General features: G+C 43.5%; 2 protein-coding genes across 2 annotated transcripts; both read right to left on the reverse strand.

Annotated features, from left to right (window-relative positions):
* Window positions 1–1,890: 1,890 nt before the first annotated feature.
* Window positions 1,891–7,900, reverse strand: LOC108625676 (L-lactate dehydrogenase A-like 6A). Its single transcript, XM_018025865.2, has 6 exons — window positions 7,739–7,900; window positions 3,415–3,532; window positions 3,090–3,263; window positions 2,702–2,875; window positions 2,268–2,509; window positions 1,891–2,103 (listed from the first exon to the last, which is right to left on the reverse strand). The coding sequence occupies exons 1-6, from the start codon at window positions 7,898–7,900 to the stop codon at window positions 1,927–1,929; spliced, it is 1,047 nt and encodes a 348-aa protein (XP_017881354.1). The 3' UTR covers window positions 1,891–1,926.
* Window positions 7,901–9,453: 1,553 nt separating this feature from the next.
* LOC108625711 (L-lactate dehydrogenase) lies at window positions 9,454–14,897 on the reverse strand. The gene is made up of 7 exons (XM_018025916.2): window positions 14,554–14,897; window positions 13,938–14,084; window positions 13,737–13,854; window positions 11,232–11,570; window positions 10,848–10,965; window positions 10,650–10,773; window positions 9,454–10,443 (listed from the first exon to the last, which is right to left on the reverse strand). Exons 1-7 carry the CDS (start codon window positions 14,614–14,616, stop codon window positions 10,246–10,248), a joined length of 1,107 nt encoding a protein of 368 aa, XP_017881405.1. The 5' UTR covers window positions 14,617–14,897; the 3' UTR covers window positions 9,454–10,245.
* Between the last annotated feature and the right edge of the window lie 6,503 nt (window positions 14,898–21,400).

The raw sequence follows: 21,400 nt of genomic DNA on the forward strand, positions 1-21,400 counted from the left end.
TTTGCATAATCATCGTTCGTACGGTGGACACTCATTTCTGGCGTTCATTGCCCAAACGATTCTCGTTGCTTTAGAGTTATTCTGTGACGATATTCATATACTTTAGCAACAGCATAAATGACCCGAGCACGTCAGATACTGCACATGGGAGGCTGGGCGAAGGTTTCATCGGCCTCCGGGCCACTTTTCGCTGAATCCTTCTTTTTACTCCTACACGCCGTCTTTTTTCTCTCCGCGGGGACCTCCTCTGCTCATAGTGGACCGGGCCACTGCTCGAACCGGCCGGCCGCGGCCGGGCATTATGTCGGGACGAAATAAAAAGTGCAGTAATTAGTAGTACCTACCGCGGTGTTCCGCAGGTGAACGATGTCCTCGGGGTCCTCCCTCGTTTTGGTCATCCCCCTTTTTCCTCACTGGCAACAATACGAATTTTCTTAGCGTCTAACAAGATTACGTGTATAATTCAATCCTCGTAATAAAAATGTGACTTTATCTACTGCCATCTCTTGTCATTAAACCGCTGCGACGTGTGTTAAATTATGGCTTCAGTCGTCAGAACCGTTGACACCTGTTGTCTAGCCATAATGGCTTCTGAAAGAAAGCAGAAGGACTGCAAAAAGCATCCTAATCCTGATCTAGATTTTGAAAGTCGCACGCAGGCGTCGCGGCGTGAAAGGAATTGCGTCATTAGGTTGATAATCGCGTGGCGCGATATGAATTATGTAGTCGGGCCGCGTCATCGAAATAATACAGAAAAATGGCTTCGCCTGAGAAGAGAGAGAAGCCGGTGCCGCGGAGATGAAGACGTTGTCGTGCTCCCCGTCGTTATTGGTGTGGCTTCCAGCCGCAGGAAACCCTTCGCAGCTCTCTTTTTATTTTCCCCCTCCCTCACTCTTTCTCTCTCGTTGTCGTCGTCGTCGTCGTCGTCGTCGTCGTCGTAACGCACATTCGTTAGCACGGATAATGAATCACCGACGCGACGCGTCCCCGTGCTCCTGTCGCGAGGGGAACGACGAATAATTCGCTGGTGGCGGGTCGTCGCGACGACAACGGGCGAGCCGCGGTTATATTATATCCTCAGCTTTCTTTGGTATATGCGTCGGCCCGGCCCGTTTCGCGTATATGAATCGAGAAACGAAGAGGGATGAGGAATGAGGGAGAAGGTGAAGAACGGAGTCATTAAAAACAGCAGGTACCTGGTTGCCACGCTCGCATCTCTGTTTCACGCGCTTTTTCCATTGGGCCTCGCCTGCCCGGTTACTTCGATGAAATTTCGAGTCTGTAATTGTGGCGATGTATCACCGTCGATTATTTTGTACGCGCCGCGGCGTAGGTAGGTGTACACCGGCGACATCGAGGAACGTCCGCTGAATTCCATGAATAAATTTCTTCTTCTGGTCATCCGTGGTTAAGTAGGAACCGTTGTCGGATTCGTTATTGAACACGGGTTCGTGTACCTTTCCCTCGGGAACGGGGAACGGCTTCATCGTGGATGAGCGGTTTGTTCGACGACGCGACGGGTAGCGTCGACGCGTAGCGTTGACTAATACCGCGACTGACGCAGACAGAGGACTGGTATCGAGAGAGCGCGAATGTTATAATAGATCGCCGTATCGTTGACCATCGCGGCCTCGAAACTGGCGTTCCTTTATGTTTGTAATACCGACCGTTTCATCACCGGCCCGATCGCCGTTGGCCGCCGCGGTTGAACGGTTAACCGCTTCCTACGTCCGGCCAATTAATTACCGTCGGTTCGCATTAATCTCGGCAAATTGGTCGAAATTGTTCCGATTGCCGCGCGATTTATTTTATATTCATTCACGGGGAAAAGAGAAGAGGCTCGATTCGTAAAACAAACACTGTTGCTTATTCATCGCGTCGTTTATTTTACATTCATAATATCATTCACTTTTAATTGAGACAGATCTATTCGAAAGTGTTAAGAATAGATTTCTGGGTCTCATAAATTGCTCGACAAGATGCCTCCGTCAGTTCTTGCTCCTCTGAAGTATACGGATGTCGAAGAAGAGTTTGTATACCATTTCTACCGACTATGCATGGTAGCGACATGTACACGTCTTTTTCCAAACCGTGTCGACAACCCTGCAACAATTTATTAAATCTGTCTACCAAATCTACTCTATTTTGTAATCCACGTAGCTCTACATATTCTTTGCATTGACATTTATAAATTTTTATTAGTAAGCTAGGTTGAAATAATCAAATGCTCCTTGGAATTTAAATGAAGGTGTTAATTAAGTTTTTACCTTCAAATACGTGGATACCGTGATGCAGATACATGTATTTCGCACGATAGCGTCGACCACCTCCGCGGCACAGATACCAGTGCCCCAACAGCGATAACCCTTCCTCGAGATAAGATCGTTGTCGCAATCGATTACTTTCGCATGTAACTCGCCCCAAGATTCGGGGTCTGCCTTAGTGCCGATATCTTTGTTGATGTCTTTCAGTTTTATACCCATCACCGTTACGGCGGACCAGATGGGCACTATATAAAATTTAATACATAATCAAATAAATACTTCTTAATAAATATCGGATCAAAGTATTATTAACAAGTTTTATAGTTTACGTATGAAAAAGTGTAGTTTGTATTATTCTTATTATAGTGAAGAACCGGTTAGATCTTGGAAATGATGTAATTCAGTTTAGAATCTAATATCGTTTTTATCCTTATTACCGGACGTGGGACCGTTCTCGCAGATTATAGAGGCTTGCACGGAGTTCGCCGAAATTCCAAGCTTCTGCGCGATGAAGTACTGAAACCTACAGCTGTCCAAAAACGTCCCGAGTCCCACCACGCGGTGCGGCGGGAAGCCCGAAAGTTTCATCGCTGCATACGAGAGAATGTCCACTGAAACACAACGTGTTTCACGTACTTCGCGTTTGTTTCACTTCATGCACACCACCGGCCATAAGTATTCAAACAGTTAACATTTTTAATCGGATTAAAAAAAAAACATGCACACAATAAATCTATTTATTAATTTACTTTTTATTAATCTATTAATTAAATTCTTTTACTACTTATGGTCGGTCGTTGATTAATTACGAGGTACCAGACGTACCTGGAGCCGTTACTATTAAAAGTATACTGTTCGGTGCGTACTTGCAGACTTTCGGAATAACGTCTCTAAAAATGGTCAAATTCTGCTCCAACAAACTCGTCGGGTCCTCATCAGCCGTAGACCTGTCGCCTACGGTAATCACGCACACGGTCGCGTCTCTAGCCATTGAGTAGTCTATAAAAATGCCAATCGTAACAAATAAGCGAGTAATAAAATGAAGAATTATTGGAAACAGAATGATGAAAGTACTTTCTAAAGTATTAATACTTTCCGTCGACAATTAATCAAACGAAAACACATGTGAGCATTAGGGATTAATTTTCACCTTTGGTACCGACGACCTTCGGGTTGCCGAGGAATGCAGCCGCATGGCTGATGTCTTCCGCCTCCGCTTTCGCCAATTCCTCATTCAGGTCTATGAACACCAGCTCGGACGCGAGCCGCTGCAACAGAGAAACCGAGATTATAAAGAGTAATTAACGGTAACTAGCCGCGGCGCGTCACGTCAGCTCGGAGTTATGCATTACGCACGCGGAATCGTTACGTAATCAAGAGGCCCCAGGAATCGCATTAAGAGTGCAGCGTGGCGATCGATCGCGGCATTCGAACGATCCCTTAATGCGAGGGATCGTTAGGGTCTGATCGCGCCTCCGTTCGAGCCGGGCCGGTTTGCTAGNCTTTTATTTGAATCATTTTTCGCAATTTTGAAAGAAAAAAAAATTTTTCGTCAGCGTCAATACTTAATTGGATATTTCCTTCTATACTTTTTAGCACGTAACTATTTATTATTAGCATTATTCTTCCGACGTCTGATTTCTTTTTAATTATAGGAAATGCGTTTTTCTAAGGTACATAAACTTTTGGGATTGACTGTATAGCCAATACATCCTCAAATATCTCAAAGGGACTTGTATTATACTTGATTTTTCATTCAGTCGATCCTATTGCCTAACGTAGGACAGGATTATTAGAGACGTGAAAAGAATAGGATGAAGTAATTGATCGAGCATCACGAGCGTATCCCGGGCGATTACGTATTTGTCAAAATCTCGTTGCCGTCTGATATAATTAATGCGGCTCTATCACTTAACGTCTACGATTTCGTGCGGCGTGAATTTTTTCCGCGACACCCGGGGCATCAATCGTCGCGTTTTTTAACGCGGCAATTTCTCTTAATCACGGTCTAATTCGTGTTCGGTTGAATAATAGGCTACCGTCGCGTGGGACACACGAGCGTGCAGCCACGTTTTCGTAACGAATAGAGAAGCGTGCACGCGCTCGTTCGTTCGTTCCACGCTGCAGATGGACACATTTTTCTCTGACATATGGTGCTTTCACACGTTGAGACAAACCTACCGAGCGGAAAGCGGCTTCTTAATATATTACGTTACGCCCTTGTGCTTCCAATCTGTTATTGTATACCGCTTAATCACCATACTTCATTAAGCAGGACTTCCGCAACATGCATAATATCGCAGCTGATGAAGTTTCCTCAGTCAGCTCTCCCCTACTCTCGTCTCTCCATTTTTTTTCTGTCTTAACCCCCTCGTGTAATACCCACACGTATCGCGCGACGATATTGAGTGGTAATTAACTCACAAAAAAGCCTCCTCCTCCGCTCTCTGTATACTTTGTAACGAGATTTTTAATGACGCATGACCACCGTGGATAAGACAGAGAGGGTTTCCCGAGCGCATTAGTAATTTCGGTGCGAGCCAGACATGGTCGTTGAATTAGAATTCAAAATAATCTCTAAGCGTCTTACGATTAGTAAAGAACCCTAATTACATAGCATGTTAAGTTATAATGGAAAAGATTTATAAAGTCGGTTTACGACAGTAGTAACAACAAATATTTGCATTTGTATAGAAAAATATTTATGCAGTAAAATTGTGTAATGATATGAACTATTTTTGTACTATTTACATCTATTTGCTCTAATTCAGTGGCCAAGCACTGTAATTTGCATGCGATCGAGCAAAACTGATCGGCTGTTTCACAACCTCTTCTCTCTCATGCGGTTCTAGTTACCTAGATCCAGCTACGTTTCACCGTTGGTTACCCGCGTCGATTCCGCTCGAGGGAACCGCAGCTGATCACAGAGAACACCGAGGGTGTGACACTCGATACGTTACAGACGTTTTATCATGCTTCCGGTGGATCGACCTTTATTATTTTCTTGCCGGCTCGACCCACCCATAAACAGTATTACATGAACGGCTGGCGTGGTCATTACGACGCATTAGATCGTGAACGATACTGCAAATTTTCAATATCTGGCAATTTATTCGTAATAACAAAATCGACACAGATATGACGGGTGAGTCAGAGTCAGGAGCGGTTCCGGCATGTCATTCAATAGCGAGAAGGTTGAATGAACAGATCAGCTACGAAGTATAGCTATAATTTCTGTAATACGATCCTAAAGCATATAAGTTAACAAGCACAAACTGATAGCGCGTTTCATACGTCGACTACTTGTCATTGCTGCGACAGAACGATTTACGAATTAGAGCATTTCGTTCGCAACAACCAGACACCGGTGAGATTTAGTTAACAACTTAATAAATGATAGAAAGCTCGGATCGTAACAAGCTCTGTAACTCGAAATGAGATACGATGAGCGAGCTTGGGGTTTTCACCGTCAGCACCGACCCGCGAGATGGTTTGTACGATTTAATGCGGCCCGACGGACATGACACGTAACAACGGGTCGGGCAGCGACGAGAACAAGAAGAAGAAGATGAACGTCTTATGCAAGTAGGCACTACCGAGCGGGCTGGGCTCGCAAGGTGGACAGTAAGCCGTGGACGACGGTACTGGAACGCGCCGCGCCGCCGCCGGTACCCCGCGATCATCTCGTTGATGCGATCTGCCAACCCGGGCAGGACCAGCGAGAGACCCGGTGCAACCGCATCGCATCCTTCGCTACCTTTGATTATTCTTATTCTTTCTCACCTCATTCTCGTTCCTCCTCGTCGACCTCCTCTTACATTGCATTTTTTCTGTTTAACCATCGTTGCTGCTGTCACGGAACATTCTGCCCGATATTAACGTCCACTGACATGATCTCCCCCATCGCTGATTCACCCGTATTTTACCTTGCAACCGTTTTTGTCCGTGATTTCGCGATGAAATTAAATTACGTACAAAGACACCGATTTTATCTTGTCATGAATATTTTCGATGGCGTTGAGAAGCAAAAATCATTAAGTTTTGTGAACATAATTGTCACCCAGTATGACGTGTTTAAGAAATTGGTTGTAAAATATCATGAAGTAAAATAGGAATATCGTAACTGTTATTAGGGACACAGAACACGTGTACAGTGTAGTTACACCACGAACAAAGTCTAATGAACCCCAGATCCGCCCCCGACGTCCGTCTATGCACGGCCTTCATTGTTTGCCCTGGTAACGATCTACGGAAACCGAAACCTGGAATTAGTCGCCCACGTTCATTACCTCCTACCGGAATGCGGCTGGTGTAACCATTACTCGCCCATCCTTTAACCGCTCATCCTATTTAACTGCGACCTTCTTTGCAAGAAGGCAGATTCATGAAACGTTTATTCACAGCAGTGTTTTTCAACTCGGATGATTAGTTTGATTAACCAGCCAGTTTATTCGCTTCATCAAACGTTCGATTCCTGAAGCCCAATATAGATATACATATGTGCCGTTAATATGCGCTGTAACTAAACGATGATGGAAGATACGATAATAGAAGACTATGAAACTTTACACTCTGTGAAGCAATAAAACGATTGGTAACGGAACCGCTATTTGCAAGAACGATGAGATTCACATGAAGGAGGAGGAGGAGGAGGAGGAAGAGAAGTTGGTCCCTTCAATTTTGCTTAAACTGCCGCTTCCGTGGACGGAGGGAAACGAGTATCTCCGTGGTCAGACAAAAAACGTGGTTCTCGGATGAGCGAACGCGATAAGGGTTGGGTGTCCTCGTAGACGGGTATGAATTTCAGCTTTCCTCTTCTGGTGACTAACATAAATCAGCACCGTGCGGATCCTGCGGGGGCGTCCGACGTGTAAATGCTCGCGTTACGATCCGATAACGAGCGAAGGGAAGCACGTTCCTCGTCTAACTCCTTCGTTCTTCGCCTCGTCGAGGTTCCCTTCCCCTCCCGCTCCTCGTCGGACGTTCACGTTCCGATCTCTCCTTTCCTCGTCGCCGAATTCCCTCTTCTGGTCTTTCGTGGCGATCATTTGCATAATAGCCCCTTTTTGATCCCGGCACACTAACGAGCCTACATTCAGATCTCGTTCCTCTCATAAATGAACCTATACCAGTACACCGGTCCGAAGCATTCCTTGCCCCCTTTCACTCTTTGCCGACGTTTAAACAGGGTCACATACAAAAATGTTAATTTCTTCGCTGCACTACTGTGCATACAGTGAAAGATTGTTATCACCAGCTTACATACACTTGCGTGAATCTTCATTATACAAATATTCATTCATAAACACGTAATGAAATATACGAAAGTAGGAGGATTGATTTTCCTCAGAAATAATAACGCAATATAAAACAGTTCTCGTACAACAAGTATATACATGAAATCAACCTAAGTGATTTTAAGCTTCAGTGAAGTGAAAGAAAATTACAAGAAGGTTAGAAAATGATTTACGAACTTTAAACAGGATTGAGATCCCGACAGCCACGCCCGTGTATCCGCTACCGACGACGACGATTTTAACGCGATGCCCGTCCACGAAATCTTCCGGCTGTTTGGTAAGCAGGAACGTGGTGGTGTTCCACGCAGTATCGAGTAACTTCTTCTTGGGCACGGCCATCGTCAACGAATCCGATAATCGATGCTCGGGTGTAGCATCCCGAGGGTTTGAATGAAAGTGGATCAGAAAAGAAGCTGGGATTGCTTTAATAACACTGTTTAAATTTCGTCCATTCCAACCCAGCAAACAGCGAAAGTGACAATCTAACGTTACGGCTCTTTTTTCATATCTGAAGTTGTTCCATGACAATCGAAATAGAATCAGTAGTTCAAACGTAGTATATTTTATATATAAGAAGACCTTGAAGATTTAAGGAACGTATACCTTGTGTACTGCCACTGTTGAAGGGATCCACGTGGATCTAGTCCACCGCTATGTATAACAATAATAATAATAATAATAATAGCAATAATAAATATATTCTATTAAAGGATTTACACATTTTTCATACTAATAAAAATGTATCAAGTGTGACAATATTAATCAAGAATCGTCACAAGATAAATAATTAAAAAAAGAATAAAAGCTTATATAGAAAATTATTTACTTTAATTGGTTATGACATTACAATTTTTCATAAAAGAAAAAAATTAGTTATTGATGTTATTATATTTCTTGGCCATCGTAATTGGTGAAAGGGCAGCTGTCGAATTGGCACAGAAGGGGTGCGTTACCATCGAACACGTGCGAATTTCAATTTCCGTTTTGCCAGTCACAAGAGGCAGACATTTGAGATCCAGTTGCTCGTAGCACCATACGAATATTAAATTCCTAATTGAACATCAGCCTTCGTGTTAGATCCCTTCCGTTTTAAGCATGTTATTACTACATATGATTGAATAGTTTCGAAACCTGCTTTTATCCCTACGATTGCTTAGATACAATCTAACGGAATATACGAAATACTGGTGGGTATAATTTTGTCCAATTTTACAACGAATTGGTATCCATGGTATTTTTGCATTGATTTTGAAATATTAGTTTCGGAAGTAAAATTACAAGCTTTTCTGATCTATGATGAATATTACAAATATTAATTTATTAAATGGAATTACGCTGGTCGTCGATTTTTGCATTATAAATGGTACTCAATATTTCTTTAAACGATGTTCTCAAGCTGCTGTTTACATAATCCATCAACAGATGATTCATTCACGACCATTGCAAAGAGTTGATAACATGATAGAAAGTACACTAACATTGGTTTACGACAAACGGACGCGGTAGTTTTCTAGGAAGTCGATTCTTGTACTGTCATTTATTACACTGATCAGGTACACGTATAGAGAACCGGTCGGCAGGTGCGCCCGCTCGTTATTGATGAAGACGCCTGATTCTAAAACGTTGCTTCCTCGCGGTCTCGCGCTGTTTCCGGTAGCACTCTCCTCCACCCATGACGCTTCTCACTGCTCAGTGTCGTTGTTGGTCTCCTGTAGGATGCCGCACTCTCTCAGTATGGTTCGGATCTTGTCCGCGCAAGTCTGCACCGCGGCTTTCTCATGTTCGCTCAGTTTCTGTCGCACGGTGCAGTATACGCCCTCGCGGCCGATCACGCACGGCACCGACATGTACACGTCCTTGTCCGTGCCGTGAGTGTTATTGATGTTATTATATTTCTTGGCCATCGTAATTGGTGAAAGGGCAGCTGTCGAATTGGCACAGAAGGGGTGCGTTACCATCGAACACGTGCGAATTTCAATTTCCGTTTTGCCAGTCACAAGAGGCAGACATTTGAGATCCAGTTGCTCGTAGCACCATACGAATATTAAATTCCTAATTGAACATCAGCCTTCGTGTTAGATCCCTTCCGTTTTAAGCATGTTATTACTACATATGATTGAATAGTTTCGAAACCTGCTTTTATCCCTACGATTGCTTAGATACAATCTAACGGAATATACGAAATACTGGTGGGTATAATTTTGTCCAATTTTACAACGAATTGGTATCCATGGTATTTTTGCATTGATTTTGAAATATTAGTTTCGGAAGTAAAATTACAAGCTTTTCTGATCGATGATGAATATTACAAATATTAATTTATTAAATGGAATTACGCTGGTCGTCGATTTTTGCATTATAAATGGTACTCAATATTTCTTTAAACGATGTTCTCAAGCTGCTGTTTACATAATCCATCAACAGATGATTCATTCACGACCATTGCAAAGAGTTGATAACATGATAGAAAGTACACTAACATTGGTTTACGACAAACGGACGCGGTAGTTTTCTAGGAAGTCGATTCTTGTACTGTCATTTATTACACTGATCAGGTACACGTATAGAGAACCGGTCGGCAGGTGCGCCCGCTCGTTATTGATGAAGACGCCTGATTCTAAAACGTTGCTTCCTCGCGGTCTCGCGCTGTTTCCGGTAGCACTCTCCTCCACCCATGACGCTTCTCACTGCTCAGTGTCGTTGTTGGTCTCCTGTAGGATGCCGCACTCTCTCAGTATGGTTCGGATCTTGTCCGCGCAAGTCTGCACCGCGGCTTTCTCATGTTCGCTCAGTTTCTGTCGCACGGTGCAGTATACGCCCTCGCGGCCGATCACGCACGGCACCGACATGTACACGTCCTTGTCCGTGCCGTGAGAGCAACTCTGTGAACACACCGTTTTTATTTTGAAAATTATATCCATTTACATGTGTTTAATATAACTCGTAAATAATTGTATGTTTAAAATTAATTAAACAATAACAGTTTTTCATCGTTCACTAATATTCTTCTGTGTATCATGGCATCTATAGAGGATTGAAGAGCCTACTAAATACTGACTTACTATTAGTAGAAAGTGAGAGTACGTACAAGGATATGCGTGGATGCCGGAAGCACGACTTTCGTGTTCCTAACAATAGCATCAACGATTTCAGCTGTGGAGATTGCAATACCCCAACAACACGACCCCTTCTTCTCCTCCAATTCTTTACCACTGGAAATGTGCATGCATAAAATAAGCTTAAACGATCCCGGTTATCTTTAATCTTCTGTGTAACGATTACTTACACGTTCTTTACGCTATCAGCGATTTCGACCCACTTCTCTGGATCGTCTTGTTCGCCGATTCTGGGATTTATGTCTCGGAGCTTCATTCCCCCTACGTGGATACTTGACCATATAGGAACTACGCGAAATTATTTAATCTTATTAAGTCGTTTCATGTATGAATCATTTTTTATTATTAGAATATTTCAAGTATCTGAAAAACTATCTACAATATCAGAAACGAATCCCGTCTTTACATAAGAAACCATTAATTACAGAAATAGCATAATTAGTATAAATTGAAATATTAGTTTCGGATATTAGAATAAATTCAAAAATTTAAATAATTTTCAAGTGGAGCTTTCTTAAATGAACGAAATTCTATTATAATTCGTTATTAAATACCAGCCATATCTCCCTGCGCTCCAACAGCCATGACACTAATAGAGCTTCGTGCCACGTTCAGTCTCTTGCTCATGTAATCCTGGAATCTGACGCAGTCGATCAGGGTACCAACTCCGAGAACGCGGTTCGAGGGAAATCCGGACAATTTCCAAGCAATATAAGACATCACGTCTGGTGGCTGAGTCACAATCAACAGAACGGATTTGCAAGCGAATCTGGCTATGGCTGGTATGATCTTTTTGAACACCTTCAAGTTGTGCTTCACGTTCGGATCTTCACCGTTCGTCGTTTCGCGAGTGCAAATTATCACCACTGCAGATTCCTTAACCATGCTGAAGTCTTGCAATATAGAATAAAATTAGGATGGTGAATGATAAGGATCATATGAAAATTAATACATCTGTAAAGTATTTGTACGTATTTAGTTTGATCATTGCATATATTGTGCTATTGAGATATCGGATAAAATAAGAGGCATATTATACTGCTTTTTATTTTAACCAGAATACAATGGATCGTGGAATTCTGGCGAAAGCGCAAGTTCCGGCGCAAAGAAATCTCATAAATTTGGTTAACGCGCGTTCGTCGAATGCTTATGCGAAACACGTGCTATCCTAACTGGTACCAGAACGCCTCGGAGACGATCGTTAGGAGCCGGGCATCCCTTTCTTCCCGTTAGCCTTTCCCTGGAAACACCTCGTTCTCGATAATAAAGCCATCGGAAGCCGGTGGAATACAAAACACTGAAAAGGGATCGGAACTGTCGCTCCTTTCTCCAACGAGATTCCCCCTTTTTCCTCGTAAAGATGCTCCCTGATAAACGCGGCGAGTACAACGGTGGAACGTGCCGCGGTGAAAATAAGAAGCACAGATTTTTGGTAACACCTTCACGGAGCTCCGTGCGAGCTGTACAGCAGAATGCGAGGAGAGGACTCGCGCTGCTGCGGAGAGATGATGCTCGAGATAAATTAGCCGGTAAAAACCCGGGACTGTTCTACTTCTTGTTCTGGTAATTGCTACCTCGGACGCGGCCGAGATTAAAGGGGAGTCCGCGCGTACCTACGAGTGCGGGCAAGAGTCGCAGCCGGGATTATTTTAAGTACTCTCTGTATCACCGTGTTCTGATTACGTCACGGCCGCACGACGAAAAACAGCGTTGCATAATTGTACCTCGGCTCGATTGGAAAGTTCGGTTTAACCATGTTCGTCTGTTCGCTTGTACGTTTATACTTTTTATTCGTACAATCAGTGACTTCATCACAATTTTATATGCCAGATTTTGATTTTCATTAAGAGATATCATAATTATTTGTTTCTTCTTTCAATGCCATATCAATTTGATATCCAAAAAAGAAACTGAATGGAGAGGATAATAAAAGATAATCGACAGAAGTCTGGTTTATACTAATTGGATTTATTAAATCAGACTTTGATGCAATAAAATCTGCAGTGCTACAGTGAATTATGTTAATTCGTGTGCATAAGGAATGTTTCGCCACGTAGGGATTAAAATTCGAAAAAGTATGCAACTTAAGATAATATAAAATAAAACACTGCTGGAGGCATCTGAGAGTCGTGGCGCACGAAGTCGCGTCTGAAACCGGTAAATCGGCTGTGGTCTCGAGAACTCGAGGCGGTTTGGCGCGGCGTTTTCACCGGGACACCGCGAAACAGGCAAGGCAACAGAGCTTTTGTTCCCGAATTCCCGAGCAAGGTGGTATATTTTTTTACAACCAAGCACACGGTCCACCGGCAGCGGCCGTGCACGACTGACAGAAAGGGACGCGACCGGACAAGGAGAGGAGAGACCGGGGAACAGAAAAAAATGTATCGCGAAGTCGATCACTGCCGAGATAAATAAGAGTGGCACGAAATTTACGAGCTGGACGGTGAAAAGCTCGGGGAAACGCTCGGGCCACGGCGACCAGGCCGCGTGTAAGCACGAAAGCGACGATGTAGATGAGCGCCGAGATTAAACGACAGGACCGGAGAGAAGGATCCGGATCTCGGAACTCTGTACGCGGCCTCCCGAAAACTCATTCCTACCTCCCCACCTTTCGGTAAGGGGGCCGTTGTTTCTGACCCGCTACACGTTGACAGAAGATCCCCTGACGAGCGAACGCATCCTTTAAAACGGTGTCTCTCGATCCCCCGAACGATCGCACCTGATGATGCATCGACGCTCAAGTTCTCAGAGTTAATTTGAGAATTTATCAAATGACTCAACCACTGAAACGTGGATGGAATCAATGTAGCTCGTTTCGCAGCAAGTAGACCGTCATAATGGAAATACCTGAAGTATTAATCATCCTCTATACTGTTCGTATTTGGATTAGACTTGTGCTAAACATTGCTGATTACGTTATCAGTATTTTGCTAATCTGTTTCTAATAATTTCTACAAATTTCGTGCAACACTCTGAATTATACTAATATTTATGACTACCTAAGCGTACCTAAAAATTGGCTACACAGATTGAGATACGCGTAGAAGTTTCTCAAGTACCTGACGTGCCAGTCACCAGCGGACATCCTAAAAAGACGCCGACGTGCTGGATATCCTCAGCTTCGGCGGAAGCCTTGTTCGCATCGTGGTCGATCAGGCATACCTCGCTTGCCATCCTCTAAAGATCAAGTGGAATCAAACGGTTGATCGATCGTTGCGATCCGCGTGGCTCGGTGTCCGCGGTTGCTGATCTATACTAACTCTCATGAGGATAGCGAGGGCGCAGGCGATCCCAACCTTCCCTACGCCAACGATCGACACCTTGACGCGATGTGGATAGACGTCGCACGGACCTAGCTGCGTCGTTATCAACGCGTTCTTCGTGGTGGTCGTAATCGGAGCTTCCTCCTGCAAACGCGTATCTAGCATCAAGTAACCCCGCTCGCTTCGCGAAACACGATTGCCCGGTCCCGTAACCGACCAGACAGGTGAACGGGTACGCTTGGATTATTTTCGCTTTTTAACAGAACTGATGTTCCATCGCAACACAGTACTTTAACTCAGAAACATGTATTTAAAAAGATGTGTACTACATCTGCCTTACAGAATCGATGAAGTGCATTAAAATGTCGGATACGATTTTTTTCAAACAGCTGGAGAATGATTTTAAAATTTTTCTGCATACTACGTACTTTCAACTGTCTATAATAATTAAATGCCTAATTCTTTTTCATAATTATTTCATTGAGAGAGATACTTGGAGCTCGAATGACTCACTAAAGCACGTGCTATTATTCCGTCGTGCCCGTTCAATTAGCAACCCCCGCGGTGATAAGAAAAAAAAAAGGTAGAAACAGGAATACGTTCGGACACCTACATCGTCGCAGGCGTCCCTGTCCGGCCACTCGGACTCGCTCTTGGCAGCATCTCCGTCATCCATATTTCAAACCCTGGAATCACGAGCACTTAATTCGCAGACTTCATTGGCGTGATTCGATGCTCGAATTTAAGCCCGACGCTTACCGGTTAGTCCGTTAATTGGGTGCAAGTAGAGATGTTCCGCGCGGCTCCGCGTTGCCAGCTAACCCGTTTGCGTTATCGTTAGTCGCTCCGGCGTCGAGGTGGTCGCTGTTCCTTAGCCTCTGTAACAGGTAGAGTAAGATCTTACTGTTTGTCTCATAGAAGTGGACTGAGAATTTCCTTTATAAAGTTACTGCATTAAAGGGCAACAAATTTTATAGTATGATCTGAAAACAAGTGTGCAACGAAAAAAACAATGAGTGATACCACAGTATAAAAAAGAACAGTAGGCTTACTCATTGTGTCGGCTCCTATGATCGCATGATCAACAGATTCGTCATGTTAGTTGTGCCACTATCCTATACATTATTACAATTCGTGGGTTAAACGGACTCAATTGTTATTGATATCTATATAGTTGTGGTTGCCAAATACAAGAAAAGTCGTGAATAAAAAAATGAAAATTACATGAAAAATCACGAAATAATTAATTGATTACTTCTGAAGTATTCAAGTCGGAAAAAGATTGTATACGACCTCTTTTGCAGGTAATAGTAGCACCTACAATTTTTACTTGAAGCATTTCTCGAAATTTTGAAAAAAAGAAATTTTATTTTTTTTGAGATTTTGTCAGGGGGTCATTTCTAATTTACAAACTATCTCGTATTTTAATGAGAATCAGATTTGAGTAAATGACCTAAAATTTATGATTACCGAAAATATTTGAGAAATAGTACGTGGTGCAGGAAAGTATTTCGAGAACATAAAAATATTGAAAAGTTATCATAATAATCTCTCTGCTTTAAGTATATGAATCACTAAGCTAGAAAGTATTTTTCGAAATTCCTTTGAAGCTAATCGAGCCCGCTACGAGGAACACCGAGAACAGAATGAAAAGGTAATGGAAATTCTGGCCCAGGAGAATAACGACAGAAGTTATCCTCGTGGTTCACTGTAAATTAGCCGCAGGTAGTCGCCCCGGGAGCGCAGGTACATCGCGACGGATTGTTCATATATTTCTGCTGGTATACCCACGCGCCCATCATGCCGCGCCGTATGGTGTAAAATACATTATTTTCATGCGTCGATCGCGGTATCTCCGTACGCTCCAACTCACAAGTCAATAATTATTAAAAAGTACAGGTCATGAAATAGGACGTGGTAACAGAATCCTGAAACTTTTAACTTACAAGCATTTCATTTATTAACATGGCACGTTTTATCGGAATTCTGTGGTATGAATATAATTACAACGTGTTCTTGTAACTTTTATATACATTTTATATTTTTATTTCAAATCTGTTAGTAAATTAATCACAATTATCGATTCTCATGCATTGATTTTATTTCACAAATTAGTTTAAAGAATGATTATCCTATATGTTCTTTTCTGTCTCATATGAATATTAAACTGAAATCTTAAAAAAATTGAATCATAAATTTGAAATCGTAGAATTGCAGTAAATACGATTTAGCATGCGCTAGATTAGTATTATTATGGTTTCTTCTATGGATACGCATTCCTATCGGCTTCAAATAAAAGGCACCTGACGTTCATTAGACAGTTCTCGCGTAAGCGTACATTTTACACCAGCGAACGATTTGCGTGGACCGGATTCGCTGGCGAACAAAGGAGAAACCGAACTCTCGACGCGAGGCTTTCTCATTTACCTTGGACCCCTTCGATAAATTACGCTCCTGTTTGCTCGGAGCAGCGGTGAGGCTGAGGCGTTCCCAGTAGTTGCGGAACGTCGTGGGACTTTAACGCAGGAGTCGGTTGTTATCGGAATAAATTATTATTCCTATAAAACTTTTGTTTTGTTTGTTATTTACTACGTTACTTTATCTGAAATCAAATTATTTTTTGATAAATATAAATGTTCTTAAACTGGAATATTTGCCACTATCTATTTAGGGAAGTCTAAAATGTTTTTTATAGATATCCTGTTCTGAAATTAATAGATAACGTCTCGAAATTAATTCGTATAAAATTCTATGTATCAAGTAAATTTATTTCTCGTAACTTCATGCAAATCAAGTATTTATCTTTTTATTTGTTATTTTCGTTTCAGATCGGAATCATTCAAGCCTGCCCGTGCGCGTTGGCGGACGTTTCTTCCTGGCAGAAGGCAGATGAAACAAAGAAGAAGAGAAACAAGAAGAGTGGGAGCTGAGGTAAGTCCCTTTCGTATGTGGTCCTCGTGCAAGGACCGGGGTGCGGTTGCACCCTCGGACACATTCAATTTTAACGTTAATAATCGCCGGGAAAAATGACGGGCTTAAATGCGGCCATTCATCAACGGCCGATCGATATTGCGAATGCGGCTTAACGACGGAGAGATAGCATCGGCCGTCCCCGGCACCGAGTTATTGAATCGCATCAAATAATATACGAGCCAATAATGTACGAATAGTCCAGCAATTATGGCACGGTGATCGTATCTAACGTCGCGTTGTTATTTAGTAATCGTTCGTTCACGCTGCCAAAGATTCGGACATCGGGGAATTTCGGTCTGCGAGGGGAAACGATTCTTTTAATTAACAGACACAACAGTGCGATTGAGTGTAGCACGTGGGAAAACCGTCGCGATAAAATTGACGTGAAGACGATTTCTGTCAGAGATTAGTTTAATAATATATCATGTAACAGATTTACCCAATCGAGTCTCGCTCGTATGATTTATTATCTCGTTCGCCACTTCATCATTGATAAGTTTACAAGAGTCGATTACACTGCAAGAAAACGCTGATAGTTTTTTCGTAAAGATAATTCGTTCTGTTGATTTGTTTTTGAAATACCGAGTATCATTCACAATGCTAGTTGAAATCCATATCTATTAATTGAACGATAAATTAAAAACAACCAGACTGAAAGCAATTTAAACTCTGATGGTTATAGTTGCGAGTATAGTATGCGGAGTACACTACTAGCGTCGTTCTTCTAGGTAATTAATTTTCCGGCTTAATTAATCATCGGTGTGATTTTATCGTGCCGGGTTGGGTCAAGTAACAATGACGATCACGTAAAGACCGGGTTCTTATCGGTTGGCGTGCGCTCGTTGCGCCGGTTGATTTAGTACCGGGAATCTATCTGTACCAATTAACGAAACAAGCCACGGACGATGGTTAACTTGCAGCCCGCGCTCGACAATCCGGCAACCAGAAACTAAAGTCTACATTTATTGTCTCGGGGCTGTCTGAAAAAAAAGTAATAGAGGAATGGGAAAGGCTCGGGGGTAACAATAACAGGCCAGCGCCGCGGGCGCTTATGATTAATTGGCATGAAACCAGCGGACGCTTTTTTAATTAACCGGCAGTCTCGGAACGTGACAGCGAGAGAAAGACAGGAAGAGGGACAGGGAAAGAGAGAGAGGTTGAATCATCCGCGATAAAAGCGCGATCGGTCGATAACGATGTCTCTCCCCCGGAGAGGCTGCAGACTGTGGAGCGCGGGGCGAGATTCAGCTGAGCGAACAGTACAAACGAGTCGCCTCGTCCGAGAGATAGTCCTTGAAGGTTGGTCGTAAGCAACCGGTCTTCTGGTACCCGGGGCCCAGTCAACCGATCCAGACACCGGCTCGCGCATGCCTCCGGTGCACAATGCTTGGTAGTACATGCAGGCTGCAGATTCTAAGCTCGTTCGCAGACTTTTCTGCCAGGCGATGCTCGGACTTCCTGCGTGACTTCTCAGGTCCGAAACTCGTTCGCCACTTTTTTCGCGTCAAGCGATCCTCTGTCTTCCACCGTGATCCGATTTTAAACTGTTTCACGAATTTATTTCAATTGTTAATTAAATGAAATTCTAAATAACTTCTTAAGTAGTCAAATTTGAATTAAAAATAGAATGTTAATTGCTAATTGGTGAATTGAATGAAAGATTTAATCGATTATTTGCAACCGGCGATGATACAAGTATGTTCGCCGTGCAACCGGAATTTTAATTGGCTATTTGTTTGTCCGCTACACTTCGCGGCGCTACTATTGTCCGGCCTCTGCCCGGAGAAGAACGATCACCATCTCCTCTTCCCTACCATCGTGTTTGGGCTCTCTCATTCGTTCCTCGACAGTTTCGCTTTTCACTGTCGCCGTATTAATTCCATTGAAGAAAAATCATCTCCTCAGCTCACTGTCAATCTCTTTCCATATCTGCGTTTTGTTTCATCAAAATTCTCCATCCATTTGCTTCACTACTTGCTTCCCTTTTATTTCACGTTTAGCGAAGCACGACTTCGCAGAACCGCGTACACGCGAGTTGCCACTCTTCATCGTTCGAGACGATGCAACAAAGATTAAGATGAAATTGCAGTTATTACGCTGCGGTGCACCGGGCGTACTTGCATGCATAATCCCTGCGCGCGTCACAATACGTATCGTTTCGTACCACTTCACGAGTCATTAAGCGTTATGCGGTGTAATTGCGCGGTTTTTGCCGATACAGCCGCGTCGCGTCGCGTCGTCACGGCATCGTCGATGCCCGCGACGACGGGCATTAATCATCGATACGATCTTCTTTCGACGCCGCCATTGCAAATGTCTCAATTTACTCGAGCGACCGGCCGCGCCCGAGCTTCTCTCGTTGGCCCTCCACGGATTTATCTCCGTCGAATCTAATTTCGCCGCGCGGCCGCAGCGAAATACGAATTTAATTCACCCGACTACCCCCGTCCCGTGGTCGTTCCACGGCCGGTAACGCGGCCTAATAAATTAGCAAGCGACAGGCCCGCGATTCGCTTTAATCGCCGGCGCAAGAACCGACGCGGTCCGCTTGTCCGCGCGCGAGCTACCCTGGCCACTACTGCCCGAAGCGGGCAGAAGGAACGCCGTGCTTTTTTGCACGCTCCGCGGAACTTATTCCAATTAAAATCGTACCTCTATTTTAGGTCAGTCCCCGGGCCCGGCTCTTCGAATTAAACGGCCGTGCCCGGCTCTCAGCGAAAGTCGTAACCATCTCCTAAATAAGTAACGCGAAAACTTGTCGCTTGCGCAATGCGCTTACGTACCTCGCGACCCTCGCTCTTTTATTTCCGTCGTGTTTGTTTTATTTACTTCGAAATATTTCTCGGTTCGTTAAATTCATCTAAGAGATAACTTATGTGTATTTATAGTAACTGTTAAAAAATCTTTTTTCTTCTACAATAATAGAGTGGAATTAATTTTGGGGTTTCGTCTTTACTCGGAATTCAACTGAGGCGCGTGTGCGGGCGTGCGTCGGCCCATAATTGTAGCGTTTTACGTTGTTACTAAAAATCGGGCTCCGGGTTTCTCCGATCTTCGCGGCGGGGATCAGCCAGTCGTAGGAGGTCGGCACTAGCACCGACGTGACTCCTGTGGCTCGCTGAAATATCGCGGCACGTTCGTTCTTTTCGATATTCTTGGCCCCGGGGCCTCGATGAGCGGCGAGGCTCGTCGAAGATCGAACGGTTCGAGGGACCAGGGGGTCGTCGGAGGCTCGGAGGGTGGAGAAGCCCGACGAAGAGAGACCTCTCGTTTTATTACATCGTATCGGGAAGGGGCGAGGCCGATGCGCAATTGTTTATGCTCGTGTCCCGCCCTATCGGACGCATCGGATATCCTCCCTGGGATGCACCTACCGCGTACACTACCGTCCATAAGTACGATCGCAGCTGAAAACAAAGCACACCTCGAATTTGTTTAATACATGTTCGGAATTAATGTATAGATTGCCAATGCGTTATTGTCCTTTGCGTTTCCAAATAGAAATTCAGCATGATTTATGATTACACTGATTTATGCATTTTGCATATAAAGATATTGCAAAATTGGATATGTAAAAAGCGTAGAAGAAAAAGACAGAAATATATGTATAAAGTAACAATAAGATACATATCATAATGTTTAGAAGTTTAAAGGACATTCTAAATCTCATTTCTTAAATTGATCTCAAAAAATAATGTGTACTATGAATAATCATTTAAAATTGATCATTATCTGTTAAAACACTTTTATATGCCTTTGATATATTAAATATATTCGTGTATTCTGACAAATCTGAATTAATTTTGCTAGGACATTCTAAAAATCAGAGACTGTATGATTTGTCGCAATTAAAAATCAATATCAGTTCCCCAGTGAGGATATCCGATATGTACTTATGGACGGTAGTGTATACGGAGGAGAACATGATGCGTGGTACACGCAGTGTTGTTCTTCCTCCTCGGCAACCCCCGGCCGCTCCACCTCTTTGTTTCTCCGTTCGGGCTAAGATTATTAATGGCGAGGGCCCGGGTTCTCTCTCTCCCGGGTAACCCCGAGTGTCAGTTCCTTGACAATGACGAAGTTTGCACCTCAGGCCCACCTCCTCCTCGCTCTGTGTACGCCGAGTGTGTGGTACACGCGTCGCCTCGCGCGTACCCGCTACGTTTTTGTACGTTTTTCGGCTTGGCCTTTGTGCGAGCGGATGGACACCGTCGCAGAAGGTGTCTTAATGCGGTTGGGTGTGTTTGCCAGCGTTGTTAGATAACGTAACGGGACTGGTTGTGAGTAATGTGAAAGCTTAATGGAAGCCGTGTTGGCCCCTCTGGTGAGATCGTAAATGTAGGATGCAATTATTGGGAATTATCCGAATAAGAGGCCAAGTACAGCGACGGGCAAAAGCACTGGCCTAAATCGTCGGTAAATCTGAATATTTCTTATTACTTCATTTTAAATATTCCATTTAACACTAGAAAGACTGAAACTTACTT

Source organism: Ceratina calcarata, unplaced genomic scaffold (assembly GCF_001652005.2).
Source record: "Ceratina calcarata isolate Rehan_Ccalc_2016 unplaced genomic scaffold, ASM165200v1 scaffold369.2, whole genome shotgun sequence".
In the NCBI taxonomy this organism is placed as follows: Eukaryota; Metazoa; Arthropoda; class Insecta; order Hymenoptera; family Apidae; genus Ceratina; species Ceratina calcarata.

Excerpts from the sequence above, each read along its gene's own strand:
- LOC108625711 (XM_018025916.2), bottom strand. The coding sequence starts at position 14,616 with ATGGATGACGGAGATGCTGCCAAGAGCGAGTCCGAGTGGCCGGACAGG. Across the intron at positions 13,855-13,937 it reads CCCTCGCTATCCTCATGAGA|AGGATGGCAAGCGAGGTATG; the intron begins GTTAGTATAGAT and ends CTTGATCTTTAG. Across the intron at positions 10,774-10,847 it reads GCTGATAGCGTAAAGAACGT|TGGTAAAGAATTGGAGGAGA; the intron begins GTAAGTAATCGT and ends GCACATTTCCAG.
- LOC108625676 (XM_018025865.2), bottom strand. The coding sequence starts at position 7,900 with ATGGCCGTGCCCAAGAAGAAGTTACTCGATACTGCGTGGAACACCACC. Across the intron at positions 3,533-7,738 it reads GGATCTCAATCCTGTTTAAA|CGGCTCGCGTCCGAGCTGGT; the intron begins GTTCGTAAATCA and ends TCTCTGTTGCAG. Across the intron at positions 2,104-2,267 it reads CGGTATCCACGTATTTGAAG|GGTTGTCGACACGGTTTGGA; the intron begins GTAAAAACTTAA and ends AAATTGTTGCAG.